The sequence below is a fragment of the Pseudorca crassidens genome, chromosome 19, assembly GCF_039906515.1.
Source record: "Pseudorca crassidens isolate mPseCra1 chromosome 19, mPseCra1.hap1, whole genome shotgun sequence".
Taxonomy (NCBI): Eukaryota; Metazoa; Chordata; class Mammalia; order Artiodactyla; family Delphinidae; genus Pseudorca; species Pseudorca crassidens.
In genome coordinates, this window is record NC_090314.1 from 56,755,948 (window position 1) to 56,775,632 (window position 19,685).

Below are 19,685 nucleotides of genomic sequence, written 5' to 3' on the forward strand. Positions count from 1 at the left end.
GGAAGGAAGTATGAATAGAAGTATGGGGAGGTTGTAAGGTGATGAAACTTTCGTAATGGAGAAGGGTTTGGGGGTTTTTTGGGGGGCTGTGCTGTGCGCGGCATGCAAAATCATAGTCTCCAACCAGAGATCGAACCCGTGCCCCCTGCAGTGGAAGCACGGAGTCTTAACCACTGGACGGCCAGGGAAGTCCCTGGAGAAGGGTTTTGAGGGAGTGCCACAAAAGAAAAGGAAAACGGGTAGAGGGGTCGGGTTTGGGGACTTGAGAATGTGGGAAGGGTTTGGGTCCATTGAGATGTGCCTTGCTGTAAATACTGTAAAGCTACAGTTGTTAAAACTATGTTGTCCTAGTTCAGAATAGAACAGAATTCAGATCTAGGTATATATGGCATGACAAAAATAGCATTTCAAATTAGTGGGGGACATGGAATAGTCAGTAAATGGTGTTAGTAAAATCTCCTATTTGGAAAAAAAACAATTCTTATCCCATACAGTCCGTGAGGACAAATTCCAGATGTAAAAACAATCAAATAGAAAGAAAAAAAAAAAAAGCAGGCAAGCAACATAAACTAGAAAGAATAGGGAGTGTTTATCAGTAGGGAAACAGTTAATTCAATGTGGGCACTCATTGGGATTACAGTGTAATGGTTAAGAGTACACACAGGCTCTGGAATAAAAATAGCTGGATTTGGGGCCTGACACTGCCTCTTACTAGCTGTGTGACCTTGGACAAAGTACTTAAACTGTCTGTGCATTCAATTCCTCTTTGGTAAAATTAAAAGAAAAAAAATTAGTAACACCCACCTTATAGGATTTTGAGGGATAACCTATATAATACTTGTTAGTACAGCACTGGTATAGAGTAAGCCCTCAATAAGAGGTGGTTATTATGTAGTCATTAAGAACAATGAGGTCGGGAATTCCCTGGCGGTCCAGTGGTTAGGACTCTGGTGCTTTCACTGCCGAGGCCCGGGTTCAGCCCCTGGTTGGGGAACTAAGATCCCGCAAGCTGCTCGGAGCGAACGGGTCAAAAAAAAAAAAGAACAATGAGGCAATGAGGTCAATCCATAAGTACAGACCTGGAACGATGCCTACAGTACATTAGGGAAAAAAGCAACATGCAGATCAATATCAGTAATATCCCAATTAGGTTAAATATCAAAATAAAGCAAAACAGAAAACCTGAATGTGTTTATATATGTATAGGAAAATCTGGAAGGCTGCAAACGGATTGTTAATAATGGAGTTACCTTTCATAGTGTTGGATTATTACTTTTTAAATTACGTACTTCTTTGTTGTTTTTTTTTTTGCCAAAGACAGGTATTACTTATATAATTTTTAAATTTTGTTTATTTAATTTATTTTTGGCTGTGTTGGGTCGTGGCTGCTGGGCACGGGCTTTCTCTAGTTGTGGCGAGCAGGAGCTACTCTTCGTTGCGGTGCGTGAACTTCTCATTGCAGTGGCTTCTCTTGTTGTGGAGCACGGGCTCTAGGCACGTAGGCTTCGGTCGTTGTGGCACGTGGGCTCAGTAGCTGTGGCTCGAGGGCTCTAGAGCACAGGCTCAGTAGTTGTGGCGCACGGGCTTAGTTGCTCCGCGGCATGTGGGATCTTCCCGGACTAGGGCTCCAACACCTGTCCCCTGCATTGGCAGGTGGATTCTTAACCATTGCACCACCAGGGAAGTCCCTATAATTTTTTTAAATAAGTGAAAAACATGAATAACAAAAGCAGCATTGTAGCATTAGAATTGACTTGAACAGTTAGAGATGTTTAAATACAATTTTGTTACCTTCCTTTTATTTTTGTGACCTTAAGCTTAAAGTGTGTTATTGAAATGCCATGTAGATGAAGATTTTTCAGATATATGAAAACGTAATAGGATTTCCATAGCCAGTTTTTCCATAATTTTTAAATTTATTTTTTAAATTTTTTCCCATATTTTAATTTTGTATGAAGTTATTTTTAAGTACAATTCCATTTTCTACAATAATCAAGGATATAACTCCATTGGTCCAAAAGTAAATAGGTGAAGATTAGTATTTTTCACTTATAGGCAGGATATCTAATTTATTTTACTGTGACCTCAATTTTTAAAAAAATACCAAAAGAAGGGAAGATTGATTAGAGATCTTGCAATAAAAACTCCCAATTAGGGGCTTCCCTGGTGGCGCAGTGGTTGAGAGTCCGCCTGCCGATGCAGGGGATACGGGTTCGTGCCCCGGTCCGGGAGGATCCCACATGCCGCTGAGCAGCTGGGCCCGTGAGCCATGGCCACTGAGCCTGCGCGTCCGGTACCTGCGCTCCGCAACGGGAGAGGCCACAGCAAGTGAGAGGCCCGCGTACCGCATAAAAAAACACAAACAAACAAACAAAAAAAACTCCCAATTAGCATGAGATAGTGACTAAAATCCAAAATATATTTTGCTTCATCTTTTACTCTATACAAATTATCACAATTTTATTGCTTCCTCAGCAGCGTCTTTGAATTTTGTTAGTTTTATAAAATATAAAGTTTCAAAAACCTTAAAATCTTTGATTTGGAATCATGCCATGACAATAAATAAATTGCTATTACCTAGAGGCCTAAACAGTTGGGTTTTTTCCCCTAACCCTTTTTCTGTAGACCAACATATTTCAGTAATATCATAGATTTGGAAAGAAAAGTTATTTTAAATTAGAATAAAATTAGAGTTTCTGTTTGTTAACATTTAGGGAACCCTTTAAATACAGAGTTGTAGAAAGACGGGAAGGAGGTTTAACTACCCTTTATTGCGTGATGTGGTAATACATAGTGGTTTGGTGGCAAATGTCCGAATATCTCACTGGGACAGACATAAATTCTGGAATTCGCTGAGCAACACTGAATTTCATTGTGATGTTAGGAATATGCCCTAATATCTTAATTCACTGGGTAAATTATTTAAGTTAGTGAATTCTAAGATATTTCTCTTTGTTCTCTTGCTGAGTAACAAATAGTTGTATTTTTCTTCGTGGATAGTTGAAAAAAGAATGTGAATAACTCCTTAAAAGTTTTTATATTGATTACCTATTGAAATAATATTTTGGATCTATTGTGATATTGGAATATCCAACATTGGGATAAATACAATATATTCAAATTAATTTTGCTTATTTTTACTTTTTAAAAATGTGGCTATTAGATAATTTAAAATTACATATGTGGCTTGCATTTACGGCTCATGGTATACATATATATATTTTTGGCCACGCCACGCGGCATATGGGATCTTAGTTCCGGGACCAGGGATTGAACCCACTCCCCCTACAGTGGAAGCGTGGAGTCTTAACTATTTGACCTCCAGGGAAGTCCTGTGTTAGCATATCTTTGTTCAGTGCTGATCTGGAAGAACAGTACTAGTGTAATTTTCTTCCCTTGTAAGTAATTTGATTTTTGTTTGTCTAGATGCCTTATTTTCTTTAATACTTTTTTTAAAATACTGAAAAAATATTGTATTAGCACTGGTCATTCTGGGCCATACGTTATGGTTGTTTTTTTTTTCTTGATATTTATTTTTATTGTGGTTAAAAATACATAACAGTAAACTTACCATCTTAACCATTTTCAAGTGTACAGTTCATTAGTGTTAAAATCTCTAGCACTTTTTCTTCTTGCAAAACAAACTCTGTACCCATTAAACACTAATTCCCCTTTTCCCCTCCCACTCATACCTTTTGTTTTAAATATAATTTGTTTAAGAAATTGTAGCCAGCTAATAATGGAAAGCTTGCAGGTTATCTTCTAGTCATGTGTGTATTTTCCCATTAGCAAATAGGCAAAGAAGTGTTTTAGGGCAGTTCTTTTTCCCTACCGTTTCTGATTTTAGAGCGTAGTTCACACTAAGAAGCAAAAATGTGTGCAAATTGTCCAGAAGGCATTTTTTTTCAAGGATTGTTAGTGTGTTTGGTGTTCCCATCTGCTGATGCGGCCGCTCTCGGTCACTGTGCCCTGATCCACACCTCTGGGCAGCCTGGGCAAACAGGCAGAATGCTTTAGCTAGGCTGCAGATAGCAAGTTTGCTCTCTCTCTAGTCTAACTGGGGTTATTAGCGAGGTGCATTTCAAAAAGAGGAAAAAACAAAATTTCGGTTGTCTTAAGTTTAATTTTCCTTTTACCTGATGATAAGTGCACCAAGGAAGATCAGCTTTTCCCAGGAACTTGGCATTGACGCTTCTCCTGAAATGAAAAATCCCCTTTTCATGTGTGGATTATTGACCTTAATTTTAGGTCTTGGTATATGTGTGCTCTTGATTTCTAATGCCAGGCAAGGCTACAGTTAACTCTGCACTGCTTTCTGGATAATTTCTTTTAATGTCACAGCTCCCCCCAAAAATGGCATTTCCACTAGAACACTGTCATCTTTAACACTTTAACCCTGAAGCCATTAGTGCTCTTCTCTTGCTAGGATCAAATCTCCGTGGATTTCATTGTCCCCACATCCCTCACCTGACTGCTCCCAGGTACTGGAAACTCAACATGTCCCACATTGAACTCAACCTGTACCACAGACACCAAACCTGCTTCTCCCGGTTCTTTATTCATGATTTGGGCAAGCCATCCATCCATCAATGTAAACATCTTTCCCTTTTCTAATGTCACCTAATGTGTAATAAATGTATAATGTCTAATGTATAAAAAATATATTTTACTAAGGTTCAACAGTAAATGACAGATTCTTTGAGATGGCTGCCTCTGCTTATGGCAACGAGGCACCTCCCCTCTCTATAAATTATGCACGTGGAAAATAGGGCTAGTAAGTGCTAGACATAAATAATTGATAACTAAGCTTTCCTAAATGATGAATCGCACTGTTGTATCACTGCAGATGGCTGCCCTGTGTGTTTTCGTTCTGATGGGTAACTTTCAAGGGTTCCTCAGTGATTGCTTTGGTTTTGGCAGCTGTCACTTTCAAATAATGTTTTCCTGCCTGTTATTTAATGAAAGAACTGCCTCACTTTGTGGCGAGTGATTTTATCCAGGTGGTTTTGTTTAATAAGTGTTTCTAGACTAAAGCAGCTCCATGTGTAGAAAACCCAAAAAATGAACATTTGGTTCCGTTCTTCTGTTAGAACATTCTTCTCTGTCTTCCTCGCTGTGGCTTCTTCACAGGCTGAAAGTGCTGAATCTCATTTTTTTTTAGAGTTTGCTGTATACCTAAAACATTGAAACACTTACCCGAGCCGTATAACACGTAAAGAAGACTTCTGCCGATTCATCAGTTCTTTGTATTAATCTAAGAACTGGGGTGTATGAGAGCATCGATAAAGTATGTTATGGTAGCAGTCGTTCACTTTGAACAGCTTGCCTTTGTGGGGGAATTAGATTATAGAAATGTGGCTTAAGAAGCATTTTTTTTTGCTGGAAGGGGTGTGGTGAAAAGGGAACCCTTCTGCACTGTTGGCAGGAACGTAAATTGATACAGCCACTATGGAGAACAGTATGGAGGTTCCTTAAAAAACTAAAAATAGAACTACCATATGACCCATCAACCCCACTACTGGGCGTATACCCAGAGAAAACCGTAATTCAAACAGAGTCATGTACCACAATGTTCATTGCAGCACTGTTTACAATAGCCAGGACATGGAACCAACCTAAGTGTCCATCAACAGATGAATGGATAAAGAAGATGTGGCACATATATACAATGGAATATTACTCAGCCATAAAAAGAAATGAAAGTGAGTTATTTGTAGTGAGGTGGATGGACCTAGAGTATGTCATACAGAGTGAAGTAAGTCAGAAAGAGAAAAAAAAAATACTGTATGCTAACGCATATAGATGGAATCTAAAAAAAAAAAAAAAATGGTACTGATGAACCTAGTTGCAGGGCAGGAATAAAGAGGTAGGCATAGAGAATGGACTTGAGGACTTGGGGTGAGAGTAGCATTGACATATATACACTACTGAATGCAAAATAGTTGGCTGGTGGGAAGCAGCCGCATAGCACAGGGAGATCTGCTCTGTGCTTTGTGATGACCTAGAGCGGTGGGATAGGGAGGGTGGGAGGGAGGCTCCAGAGGGAGGGGATGTGGGGACACGTGTATGCATATGGCTGATTCGTTTTGTTGTGCAACAGAAACTAACAGTATTGTGAAGCAATTATACTCCAATAAAGATCTATTTTTTAAAAAAAAGCATTTTTTAATTGAAGTATAGTTGATTTACAAAGTGTTCATTTCTGCTGTACAGCAAAGTGACTCAATTATACATATACATACATTCCTTTTTCTATTCTTTTCCACTGTGGTTTATTACAGGATATTGAATATAGTCCCTTTGCTATGCAGTAGGACCTTGTTGTTTATCCGTTCTATGAAAAGCATTCGTTTAATCATCAGATTTGGAAAGTGTTCCCAGATGGAATGTGCGGTGTTACCTAAGCCTCCCTTGGTGACTTAGTGCCATCAGGTCCTGGCTCGGTTCTTCCTTCTATCTGGATAAGGCAGATGGGGATTCTGACCCTGACTGCTGATCGCATCTGGTTAGTGTAGAGTTGAAAATAGCCCTGCCTCCTGGCTGGTCAAGGTGGGGCAAAGAGAGCCTGTGTGACTGATGTCCCTGTAACCTTGGCCATCAGCACTGCTAATGAATTTGAGACTAGGGTTTGTGTATGTGTCTGTATCTTTCATAGCACTAAACCTGTCCAATTAAGCTACATAATCTATGTGGTAGTTGGTAGGTAAAGCCTGGGGCAGTATTATTTAAATTTGTATTTTCCTATTAAACAATCATTTTGAAACAAATATGAAAAACAAAGAGCCTTCACTGTGGAGGGTTATGGACGTATACACATAGGTAGGTAGGTGCTGAGACTTCTGTGTATAGGTATGAGCTGGCTTATGACAAATCTAGGCAAAGAAACGTATGTGTGTATGCATGCTGATACCTGCAGTTAAGATTCCTGAAGAGGTGGAGAGCAAAGAATAACCGCTTCCAGTGTAAGGAAAAAAATCAGGAACAAAACACATATATATGTTCATTAACATACATATAACATAGATATGTTCATACATTATATGTTCATGTGCATTGTGGGGCCTTCTGGTCTTTTGCTTCATGGTATCATAGGCAGATCATGGTAAAGATTCAATTAAGAATGTCACAAGGAATACGGTGATCTGTTTTATATTTGGTATCTTGGGTTCTCACTGCTATGATTTTGTTTGTTTTGTGCCATTATCCCCAATCAAGAGAAGAACATTTTCCTAGGGTTAGAAGCTGCTCTAATTGTTTGTTGAAGGGTTAACCTTTTTTTTTTTTTTTCCGCATCAGCTTTCTCGCTTGGCTTAATTTGATTGGTTTCTGTTTGATTTTTCTGTCTCTCGCCCTCTAGGAAGCTATTTTGCCAGCCACTTCATTATGGGAGGAGAGAAGTTTGATTCAGCTCATCCCGAAGGCTACCTGTTTGGAGAGAACAGCGATCTGAACTTTCTGGGGAACAGACCAGTTGCGGTATGATTGTAATCCGTTTACATCCACGCGGGGCTAAGTGGCCCAAGTCAAATGGTCTTGTCAAAATAAGTTTGTAATTGCTGGTTCCGCAGTGTTTGTAGCTTGGTCTGAGTTGAGAGGGGCCCTGGGAGCCAGACCGCAGCCTCTTTGAGGCATCAGGGTCTCCTGGCACTCGAGGCCGCCCCGTGGAAAAGTACAGAGTCTGCCTGAGGGCGAGGACAGCTCACAAACCCCAGCTCTCCTAGGGATCTGAAGCTCTGCCTAAATGCCACCTCTGAGGACTGCCCTTGCCCAGCCCCTAGCTTGCCCTCACCTTGCTTTTCGTTCCTCTTCATAGCACTTAATACCATATAAGCGCTTTTATTTCTCTGTCTCCTCCTGTTTAGTATCTGCCTTCCCCATCAGAAGGTACATTTCACAGGGCAAGAGCTGTCCGACTGCTGCATCCCAGCACCCAGGACAAAGCCTGGGACATTACGATAAGCCCTTAATAAAGATCTGTTGAATGAATGACTCAGAAAGCTCCCCTTGATATCTGACCTGCTATCAGACTGTCTCTCTCTCCATTCATTCAACTCATTCCATAAACGTTTAGGGAGCACTTTCTCTGCACCCAGCCTGAGGCGTTGTAATCATAGCTTCCATATGGCTATTGAGTGGCTGCTGTGTGCTAAGGAAGGCCCTAGAGACTTCTCAGGCATTATTCCTAATCTTCACAAAGACCCACCTGACAGAGGATTTATTATCAGTCCCATTTTGTAAGCGAGAGAAGTGAGGTTGCGAGAAAACTGAGGTTCCGAAAGATGAACAGCGGTAATAGCCTTTATGAAGTGCCTACTATGTTCTGGGCCCTGTTCGAAGTGCTTTACAGAAAGTTTTCCCAAAGTCACATAACTAGATCTGCCTAGCCAGAGATCCATAACCTTTCCACTGCTTCTCATTGCTTCAAAATATCCTGCCTTTCTCCAGAAACTCCTAGTTTAGTGGGGCAGACAAAACATAGGAACGGGAAATGTTTCAGTAGCACCCAGGGTCTGAAGGGATGGGGTTCTGTAGGAATAGGGAGTGGGGGAGGGGAGTGGCAAGGGCAGATGCTTCGGTGCCGGTGTGGAGAACAAGGCCTTGGAGGATGGCTGGGTTTTCACAAGGCGGGTGGGAAAGGGGCTTCCCGGGAGTGAGGTGCAGAGCACAGGCCTGAAAGCATTCACGTTTCTGTTGAATGGGCAACCATTTACTGAGAAACTACTGTGTACCAGGTACTGTGATAGGTGCTGGGGATACAAAGCTGAAATGAGCATGGTTTGTTCCTCCCCTGGAACAAATAAGGAAGCCAGTCTGGCGGGAGTGGACCTTTCCTGATGGCGAAACAAGATTGGAAAGGTAGGTGGGGACTCCATTACCTCCAGACGTTTTCCACTCTCTCCTGTAGGCTCTGGGGAACACTGAAGGTTTTTAGGCAGATAAGTGCCCTGGAGAAATTATTTTGTTTGTTTGTTTGTTTGCTTTTTAGGAAGGTTAATCTGGTGATGATCTTCCATCTGGAGCTTTAATTGAAAAACGTTGTTGTTGGTGGTGATGGTTTTCATTGTTTTCTTCCTTTCTATCTGGGGTGACAGTCCCCCTCTTCAACACCTTCTAATTCTTAGTCCAGTAGTACTTTAGAAAATACCAAGTCCTTTCTGCTTCAGATTCACTTCTGACAGCTCACACTTACCAAATGTCTGTTCTCTGATTTTGCTGCTACTACCTTAGCCATTAGAGTGGAAAGATCTTCTTTTTCTGATGGAGCCAGATAAGTACTCTTCCTCATTCACTGAGAGTCAGCTTATGCCTGGAAAAATGCCCTTTCTTCTCACATGGACTTGACGTTTGTGTCCATTTCTTCCTCCCTTTTTTCTTTCCTCTGTTGTCAGAATAGTTCATGTACTTTAAAAAAGTGTAGTTGTTTTGTTTTTTCACCTTTTCAGGCCATAAAGATTATGTTATTTATTTAGTTTTGGCTGCTTTGGGTCTTTGTTGCTGCACGAGGTCTTTCTCTCGTGGCGGTGAGCGGGGGCTGCTCTTCGTTGTGGTGTGTGGGCGTCTCACTGCGGTGGCTTCTCTTGTTGCAGAGCTCGGGCTCTAGGCACGCAGGCTTCAGTAGTTGTGGCTCAGGGGCTCTAGAGCGCAGGCTCAGTGGTTGTGGCGCACGGGCTTAGCTGCTCTGCGGCATGTGGGATCTTCCCGGACCAGGGCTCGAACCCGTGTCGCCTGCATTGGCAGGCGGATTCTTAACCACTGCGCCACCAGAGAAGTCCCAAAGATGATTTTAAAACAAGGGAACACTTCTTTAGGTTCATTTTGAGGTTTCTGCCAACTAACGAACCTTCGCAAAGCTTAACCGCCTTGTTTACACTTCTCTGTGAGCCTGTGAATGAATGAGCTCTTCCAGGAGCACAGGAGAGCAGACTTGACCTTCACTTGCAGGCGCTCTCCCAAAGGAGTATCAACACTGGCCGTTCTGTTGTTGTTTTTATGAAGTAATCATTAACTCTGCTTCATGTTGCACAGAGCAAATGTTCTCAAAAGACATCATGATTTCATGTTAAGGAAGGAAATCAGGGTCACTTCAAAGAGGGAGGTAGAAGCAGAGAAAACAGAAGAAATGTAGCACATTTCCCTTTGCTTTCCCCCTTTCTTAGTTGATAATAATAATAGCTAACATTTATTGAACACTTACTGTTTGCCAGGCCCGGTTGTGCTAAGCTCTCCGTACGTGTTCTCTCGTTGTGTTCTCACCCTAACGAGTAGGGTCCTGATTTGACAGATGAAGAACAAAGAGACACAAAGAATTGAAACAAAGATCGCAAAGCCTGGAAGTGACTAAATCAGGATTTGATCCCAGCAGTCCAGCTCCAGAGCCTGGGGTCCTCTGCCCTTTCCTGCTGGTCAGGTGAGGTGCACTCAGGACCCCTGCGCGTGTCCTGTCTGTGAGTCTGTCTAAGTAGATCATCAAGTGAGGTTTGTGAGATATGGAGAGACAACCATCCGAAAGTAGCCAGCATGGCCATGACATGTTCTCCTGTGTGCCTCTTGACAGAGTCCATAGCTGGTGTGTAATTCCACCTGCTGACCTGACCTGGGGAGTTTGCCGTTACCGCAGGTCAGCTTGTTTAGGGGAAGGCCCATCGATTGAAGGTTGACTGGTCGCTTGAGTTCTGCAGAGCTGACCTCTACTCTCTAGTAACGTATCTCGGTGTCGGTAAATGGGCGTCAGGTTGCAGAGGAAAGCAAACAGCCTTATAAAGCCATCCAGCAGCTTCAGGCAGGAACAGCACCTCTTTCCAGAGAGATGGGGACAAAATATGTTGAAATACATTATTAGATTAAATTATAAATGCCATAGACTTCCTGGCTTCTGGGTCTTGTTTTTCCTGTCATTTCTGAACGATCAGACTAAGATGAGTACCATTCAGTTATCGCTCAGCCTGTAGTTTTTACTGGAGCTGATCTCCCACTTAGGATGATCCATCAAAGTCAAAGGTATTATCAAGTCTTCAGGTCAGATTTAAAGAACCAGAGTGTGTGTATATGTAGAAGGATGGTTGAAGCGAGGTTGGAATCAAGATTGGAAGTTTTATGTACCTTAAACTCTTTGCAACCTTGGCAAGTCCATCACTCAGGCTCTCAAATTACCCACTTGTAAAGTGGAGGCAGTTCTGACTTTATAGGAATGTCATGCTTGAAAAATGCATTGCAACTGCTGGATGCAAAGAGGTGTGGAGCCATGTTAGCTGCACTCACTAGGCTTTCAGGTTGGTTATTTCTGCAGTGACTGATAGTTCTGGGTGGAGAGAATACCCACTGGTTTTTAAGCAACTGTCTTAAGTAGTGAACAGGGCTTCTGAAGGGCTTTCTGCCCCGGTCCCTATATAGAGGAGATAAGATGGTTGTGTTTGTACATCACAGTTGAGTCAAGGCCATTCCTCCCTTTCTTAGGTGGCAGAAGAGCTGGTGCTGATGTTTTTGGTCCTTTATTGCATTAGATCTTAGTTTGTTGAGGTAAATTACTGCTAAAACTCTAAATTATCTGGAGGCTTAGTGACCTTAGGATTGTCAGATATCAAGTGTTCTCTTGACTCTCCGGAGTTCAGATCTCTCCTGTCATCTGAGAGGAAGCAGCTGAGTTTTCGTTGGGCCCCTAATACTCCACAACCTCTTGTGTGTTTTGTCGCTTCTTCCTCACGCTCCCTACAGCCAGGCTGCACAGCTGGTGTTAAGAACCAAGGCGCACAGAGGTGGGCTTTCCTTCTTCCTCTCATAGAGATGTACCCCAAAGTTGTGCTTAAATCCCGTTGCCATACACTGAACCCTTTTATTCACATATGGGCAGGGAGAGCAAGCTAGTTAAAGGAACTTGGCGATATATCCATTTATGAAGCAGGATTGTACACAGCTTTGTGTTAGCCATGGTGCCGTTTATTCATTCAGTAAATATCTGTGAGTCATATATTTTGCTCACAACGGGGAATGCAAAGGTGAGAAGGACTTGGCTCCTGCCCTGAGGAGCTCTGGCGGAGTGGGGTGGGCAGATTGCCCCTGACTGTGATGGGTCGTGGTAAGTTCTCCGAGAGAGACAGGGCCAGAGTAATCTGAAAGCGCAGGGGAGTGGGGATGCCCTCCGCCCAGGGAACTGGCTCTGAGAGAGGAGTCCTGGAACCTGGAGTGATGAGCAGGACTTCCTGGGTGGAGACTGGGAAGGTCATTAAGGCAGAATTAACAAGCACTGCAAGGAAGCACAAAGATGCAGAAGTGCACATCGGGCTTCCAGAATGGCAAGTAGTCTGTAAGGACTGGATCGTGAGGGATGTTGGTGGGAGATGAGGTTGGAAAGACAAACTGGGCCCGTGTTCGAAGGGCTGTGAATATTGTACTGAGAAGCTTATCCTTTCCTATGGCAGTAGAGAAGGTCGTAGTCATGAGTGGCTTTGCCATTGACTAGCTTTGTGGTGTAGGTTAAGGTATTGGCCATCACTGAGCCTCTGTTTCCCCATCTATAAAAATACCCATCTTGGGGCTTCCCTGATGGCGCAGTGGTTGAGAGTCCGCCTGCCGATGCAGGGGACGCGGGTTCGTGCCCCGGTCCGGGAAGATCCCACATGCCGCGGAGCGGCTGGGCCCGGGAACCATGGCCACTGAGCCAGCGCGTCCGGAACCTGTGCTCCGCAACGGGAGAGGCCATGACAGTGAGAGGCCCATGTACCGCAAAAAAAAAAACAACAACAAAAAACCCATCTTGGGAATTCCCCGGGGGTCCAGTGGTTAGGACTCCACGCTCTCACTGCTGCAGGCCTGGGTTCAATCCCTGGTCAGGGAACTAAGATCCCACAAGCCACATGGTGCAGCCAAAAATTTTTTTAAAAAAGTTTAAAAAAATATCCATCTTGCTGGAATATTTTCAGAATTCAAATAATGACAACTCTTGTGATTTGATTTCCATTTTAGAAAGTTAGCTCTTTAAATCAACTCACAGTGTAGAGTGGATCAGAAAGGGAGGAGATTAAAGAGACCAGTTAAGAGGTCGTAGTTTTAGTTAAGAATGAAAAGTACCTGAACTAGGATAGCGGCATTAAAAAATAAGGATGGTGGATTTCCCTGGTGGTGCAGTGGTTGAGAGTCCGCCTGCCGATGCAGGGGACATGAGTTCGTGCCTCGGTCTGGGAAGATCCCATATGCTGCGGAGCGGCTGGGCCCGTGAGCCATGGCTGCTGAGCCTGCGCGTCTGGAGCCTGTGCTCCGCAACGGGAGAGGCCACAACAGTGAGAGGCCCACATACAGCAAAAAAAAAAAAAAAAATAAGGATGGTGCAGATTCAAAAGTTGTGGGCAGTGTGAGTTGAGGGAAGGGGAGAAGTTGAGTCAGAGGACACGGAGGAGGAGCCCCTGGGGGCAGCTACCACTTAAATGGGATGCTCTGCACGGGTTTTGTCTGCAGGTTGGTTTGTGCCCAGGCCCCAGTGTAACCAGACCGGTTGGTCACAAGTACCCCAGTATCTACTGCCTTGGAGCCTGTATTCATCTGCCCAGGCTGCCGTAACAAAATACCACAGGCTGGGTGGCTTAAGCAACACATACTCACTTCTCACAGTTCTGGAGGCTGAGAAATCCAAGATCGAGGTGCTGGAAGACTGGGTTGCTGGTGAAGGCCCTCTTCCTGGCTTGCAATGACTGCCTTCTTACTGTGTCCTCACATGGCAGAAAGAGACTGGGAGTTCCCTGGTTGCCTAGTGGTTAGGATTCCGGGCTTTCACTACCGTGACCTGGGTTCAATCCCTGATTGGGGAGCTGAGATCCTGCAAGCCGCACGGTGTGGCCAAAAAGAGAAAAAAAGAGAGAGACTGATATCTCTATTTCTGTTCTTATAAAGCCACTAATCCCATCTTGAGGGGCCCACCCTTATGACCTTATCTAACCCTAATTACCTCCCAAAAGCCCCATCTCCAAATATAGTCACATTGGAGGTTGGACTTCAACGTATGAATGGGGGAGGGGGACATGAGTCCATAGCACAATGTGAAGTCCATGGAAGGAGTGGGCCTCTTTTCCGAGTGAGTGTGTGTGTGTGTGTGTGTGTGTGTGTGTGTGTGTGTGTATTAGATTGGATTTTTTGCCTTTTGTCTGCTATCTTCTTTCCTTCTTCCTTCCATTATAATTGTACTACAACTGTTTTTGTTTTGGGCATTCAGTTTGGCAATATTTAGTAAATTTTCAGCTGTGGCCCAGCTATTTCACTTCTCTGAGTGTCCATGTAAAGGAAAAACATACTCCTGTGTTTCCTCTGCTCTCAGTATTCTACTGCAATGCTGATTCACATATTTAAACTTAATTAATTAATTAATTAATTTTTATTTATTTTATTTTTGACTGTGTTGGGTCTTCGTTAGCTATGCTCCGGCTTTCTCTAGTTGTGGCGAGCGGGGGCTACTCTTCATTGTGGTGCACAGACTTCTCCTTTCAGTGGCTTCTCTTGTTGTGGAGCACGGGCTCTAGGTGCACGGGCTTCAGTAGTTGTGGCATGCGGGCTCAATAGTTGTGGTGCACTGGCTTAGTTGCTCCACGGCATGTGGGATCTTCCCAGACCAGGGCTCAAACCCATGTCCCATACATTGGCAGGCGGTTTTTAACCACTGTGCCACCAGGGAAGTCCCCTGATTCACTTTTTTTTTTTTCCGATTCACTTTTTATTTATTTATTTATTTATTTATTTATTTTTGGCTGTATGCGGGCTTTCTCTAGTTGTGGTGAGCAGGGGCTACTCTTCGTTGCTGCATGCGGGCTTTGTTGCTGCATGTGGGCTTTCTCTAGTTGTGGTGAGCAGGGGCTACTCTTCGTTGCAGTGCGCAGGCTTCTCACTGTGGTGGCTTCTCTTGTTGCAGAGCACGGGCTTCAGTAGTTGTGGCACGCGGGCTTAGTAGTTGCGGCTCACGGGCTCTAGAGCACAGGCTCAGTAGTTGCGGCACACGGGCTTAGTTGCTCCACGGCATGTGGGATCTTCCCAGACCAGGTTCCAAACCTGTGTCCCCTGCATTGGCAGGCAGATTCTTAACCACTGGGCCACCAGGGAATTCCCTCCTGATTCATTTTTGACACCAGATGTGTGTGGGTTTTCCACACGTCAGGCAGGAGTTGTTAAATAAATTGTAGTGTGTCTATACTATGAACTGGTATTCGGCCAAAAATAAAGTAGAGCTGTATCCACTGAGGTGAAAATATATCTATGACCACATCGTTTACCAAAAAAAACCAAGTTCCTATATATAATGTAGAGTCTGGTTTCATTTCTTTATTTTATTTTTTTAATATTTATTTATTTGGTTGCACTGGGTCTTAGTTTCTGCAGGCAGCCTCCTTAGTTATGGCTCACTGGCTCCTTAGTTGTGGCATGTGAACTCTTAGTTGCGGCATGCATGTGGGATCTAATTCCCTGACCAGGGATTGAACCCGGGCCCCTTGCATTGGGAGCTCGAAATCTTAACCACCACGCCACCAGGGAAGTCCCTGGTTTCATTTCTGATAAAAGTAACAGTGTATAAAAATATATGCGTACATTTATGTTGATATTTACAGGTGCATAAAAATACATGAGCACAATGCATCTTAACCTGTGATGGGGTAACTCTTGGGGGTGCATCAGTGAGAGGAGGTACTTCCTTCATATTCTTCTATGTTGTTTGAATTTTCCCCAGTGAACATGGTTTCACTTTTTAATTAAAAGCATTTAAATTTTTTCTAAAAATAGAGAAGGGATTACTGCTGAGCACAGGAAGGAAATAAAATATATAGAGGTAGGAAAATTAAGGAAATTCATAGAATAATGGTTTTAATTTTTTTTTTAATGAACTGCAAGAAGGGTGTGGTCTGCTGAGTGGTTACGGGCTTGTGGAAAATGAGAAAAACATCAGAATAAGCATGGAGAGGGATGGAGCGTCAGCCTTTGGGTGTCAGGCCGCGATGGTTCAGCTTTAGAAACGTCAGATTAGGTGTGGATGTGGCCTGCTTTTAACAACCTGAGAGTAAAAGAAAACCCAGATTATAAAGAGCTAAACTAGGGAATAAATATTCATACTTTTAAAAAAATTATTTATTTAATTTATTTATTTTTGGCTGTGTTGGGTCTTAGTTGTGACATGGGAACTCTTAGCTGTGGCATGCATGTGGGATCTAGTTCCTGGACCAGGGATCGAACCTGGGCCCCCTACATTGGGAGCATGGAGTCTTAACCACTGCACCACCAGGGAAGTCCCAGATTTCTTTTTTTTTTTTAATTGCTCCTTTCTTAACTGCATATTAGATCTACTGCATTGCTTAGGGATATAAGACAGGGATCATGGTTCTGTGTGTCTGGTGTGTAGGCTTCAGGGTATAGTTTTATGGATTAGAGCTATAGAAAGGGGTTGTAATGTAGCCTGAAATTATGAGAGAAAGGAAAAAAAATTCTCTGGAGAAGAAACTTTGCTGGAGATGATGAGGAACAAGAACAGTGTTTAGTAGCTGTTGACCTAGTGGATTACCTTCCCGATATAAGAATTTCAAAATCAATTTGGATTATAAAATTATGCACTGGGAGAACAAAGGAGAGAAGGAGAAGGAAACATTTTCTTCTCCGTTCTTATCATAATTTGCTTTCTGTCCTAGTTGAGAAGATAGTTTTCTTCGATAATCATGAGACCATGACCGCGTTGCTCTCCCCCCCCACCATTACACAAATCATTGATTGGTTGACTCATTCAGTCATTCCTTCATAGGGATTCATTTGACTGAACCCCTATCATCCTCCAGGCTCATGTTCAACACTAGAGATACAAAGATAAAATGAAATCCCTGCCTGAAGGAACTTACTTTATAACCAGGACATATGCACGAGTTGGAGGAGGGCCCGAAGAGCAAAGGCACAGAAGCGTCTAACCAAGGTGACAGCTCTGCTCTACAGATGATTCAATAAAATTAAAGTATAGGGTCCAGAGGGTGCAGGGGAGACACAGCAAGAGATAAGGCTGTGCATCCCGGCCTAGACCAAGGGGCCTTGTGTGCCTTCCTGCAAACTTTGGACGTTTATCCCATAGGCACGGGGAACCATTCATGGGGTATAAACTGGGAGTCATTTAATATACATTTTGAAAGCTCACTCAGACGACAATGTAGAAAATCAATTAAGAGATTATTATTATTACGGTTGTCCAGATGAGATCTGATGAGGTCTGATCTCAGGTTGTAGCCGGAATAACGAAGAGGGCCCTGATCCGTGAGGCAGAATCAGTGCTGGTAACCAACGTAAGAGGCAGAGTCTAGGCTTTGGTACTCAGACTGTATCTCCCGGGCCCTCCCAAAGGGTACGGCCAGCTCATGGGTTTCCCTGCTTTATGTGCCAAACCCATTCTAGCGTGCCGGCTCCTCCAAACCTTTTGGTCTTTGCTTCCAAAGATGTCTGTGCCAGTTCTGGAATCACTTAGTGTGGTCCATTGCTCTTCCAGGCTCCTAAGAGGCCCCCTCCCCCAGCACCTATGAGACCCAGGCCTTGGCCAGGGTGTTAATTTTGAGTCATGAGAGGATGTCCTCGGGTCAGCAGCTCCTCCTCATTCTGCTCTATTCTGCTCTGTAGGCCACACCCATGACCAGCACCCTGAGGACCCACACATCCTTCCAGCTCCTGCCAACACGTGCGTCCACCCGGTCCCCTGGGATGTTTGGAATAATAACCCCTCCTCTCTTAGCTGGCCCAGCTGGCCCCGAGTGAGTGATGCAGCCAGGAGGAAGATGGGGGCAGTCCATTGTAGGGCCAGCAGTGTCCTGTAAGAGGCTTGTCTTGTTCGAGACTGCTGCCGTGGTCTTCAAGCAAGGGGGATTCCTCTATTTTCCACTTTGCGGGCCCAGAGAATCTGGGGTTCACAGTTCTCAAGTAAATAGATACAGACATCCCCATCTCAGGCCTTAGAGTTCACCCTTTCCAACAGGGCCCTGACTTTGACGTAGGAGACTTGCCTGGGCTGAGTTCAGCCTTCTTAGAGCTGCCACCGCTAAGCGTCAGGTCCTGAGCCCGAGGGAGGTAAGTGTCTTTAGGCTGGCTGACTGTCATACTTGGCTTCCAGTAGCTGGTTGTTGTATCCGAGACTGTCTTTTTCCGTTTTCACTGGGCAGACAGCTCTTAACAACAGCCACCCAGTTCCACAGTCCTTCTCGTGACCGTTTCTTCTGCACCTCCTGTACCAGAGACGTTAAAGCAGTCAGTGCGTCCCCAGCCACAGGTCGCACTACTACAGCACCCCAGGGGCCGTCACCCCACTGATGGGTCCACGTTGCCAGCTGGCTGGTAAGCAACCCACCCCCAGAATTCCACCTGCTGAATCCACTTCCGTAGGCAACTTCTGATGCCACCTGGTCTAAGGCAGACTCTGGAAGCAAACCTGCACTGGAGATTGTTGTGAAAACTCTTTATTGAAGAAGTGCTCTTTGGAGAAGGGGCGTAACGGAAGCCAGACGGGGCAGGGGAGCAAAACTAAGCAGCAGTGTGGTCTTGGCACAGACTCGCTCCTGCCTGGCCCTTCGGGAAAGCTCTGGAGTACAGCCTGCACCACAGACTCCCCCCATCTCGAGGACAGGGGGCTGGCCTTTTGTACCCCTCGCCGTGCTGTCGCGAACATTCTATTGGGTTGGCCAAAAAGCTCGTTCGGTTTTAAGTGAAACTGAGACAGTGTTCATGTTCACGAAGGACTTTATTGAACAACGAACGTACTCACTACCCGAACGAACGCAATATTGTGTGTATTTTGTTCGGCACGTGTACGCGTATTTGTAGGAGTGCGCCCACAGCTGGCATTGCTGGGGCGCACAGCATACTGTAGAAGATACTGCCAAGCAGTTTTCCAAAGCAACGATACTAATTGTACTCCTATCCGGAGTGTTTGGAGTCCGCAGCACCTAGTATTTTCCATCTTTTTCATCACAGCCCTTCTGGTGGGAGTGCAGAATTAACTTCCATTTTCCTGATGACTCACGAGGTTGAGCACCTTTACGTATATTTATTGGCCGTTTGGATCCCTCCTTTGCGAAGTGTCAGTTCAAATCTCTTCTCTTAGCTGAGCTGCTTTTTCTTTCTTAGTGAGGAAATAATAAGGAAAACATGAGTCCTTTCTCAGGTAAATACATTGCAAATATCTTCTCCTAGGCTCTGCTTGCTTTTTACTCTCTCTTTTTAAAAATCATTTATTTATGGAGTTCCCTGGCGGACCAGTGCTTAGGACTCAGTGCTTTCGCTGCTGTGGCCCGGGTTCAGTCCCTGGTTGGGGAGCTGAGATCCCACAAGCCGCACAGCGCGGCCAAAAATGAAAAACGAATACTAATTAATTTATTTTTATTGAGATACAATTGACGTAGAACATTGTGTTAGTGTGAGGTGTACAGTGTGTTGATTTGATAAATTTATATATTGCAATATGATTACTACCAACGTGTTAGCTAACACCAGCATCAGGGCCCGTAATTATTATCTCTTTTTTGTGGTGAGAACATTTAAGATCTAGTCTCTTACCAACTTTGAAGCTTATGCCTTTTCACTCTCTTCCCAGTATCTTTAGTTGAACAGAAGTTCTAAATGTTAATATAGTCCAATTTATCAGTTTTTTCTTATATGGTAGCACTTTTTGTATCCTATTTAAGAAATCTTTCAAATACCAA

General features: G+C 43.9%; 1 protein-coding gene across 4 annotated transcripts in view; it reads left to right on the plus strand.

Moving 5' to 3' along the window:
- Positions 1 to 19,685, plus strand: part of RNF157 (ring finger protein 157) — an 80,767-nt gene that overhangs the window by 15,810 nt on the left and 45,272 nt on the right. For all 4 annotated transcript variants that reach the window (XM_067717464.1, XM_067717467.1, XM_067717465.1 and 1 more), the window contains exon 2: positions 7,358 to 7,476. In XM_067717464.1, coding sequence (XP_067573565.1) covers positions 7,358 to 7,476 — 119 coding nt within the window. The remainder of the gene's footprint in view (positions 1 to 7,357; positions 7,477 to 19,685) is intronic.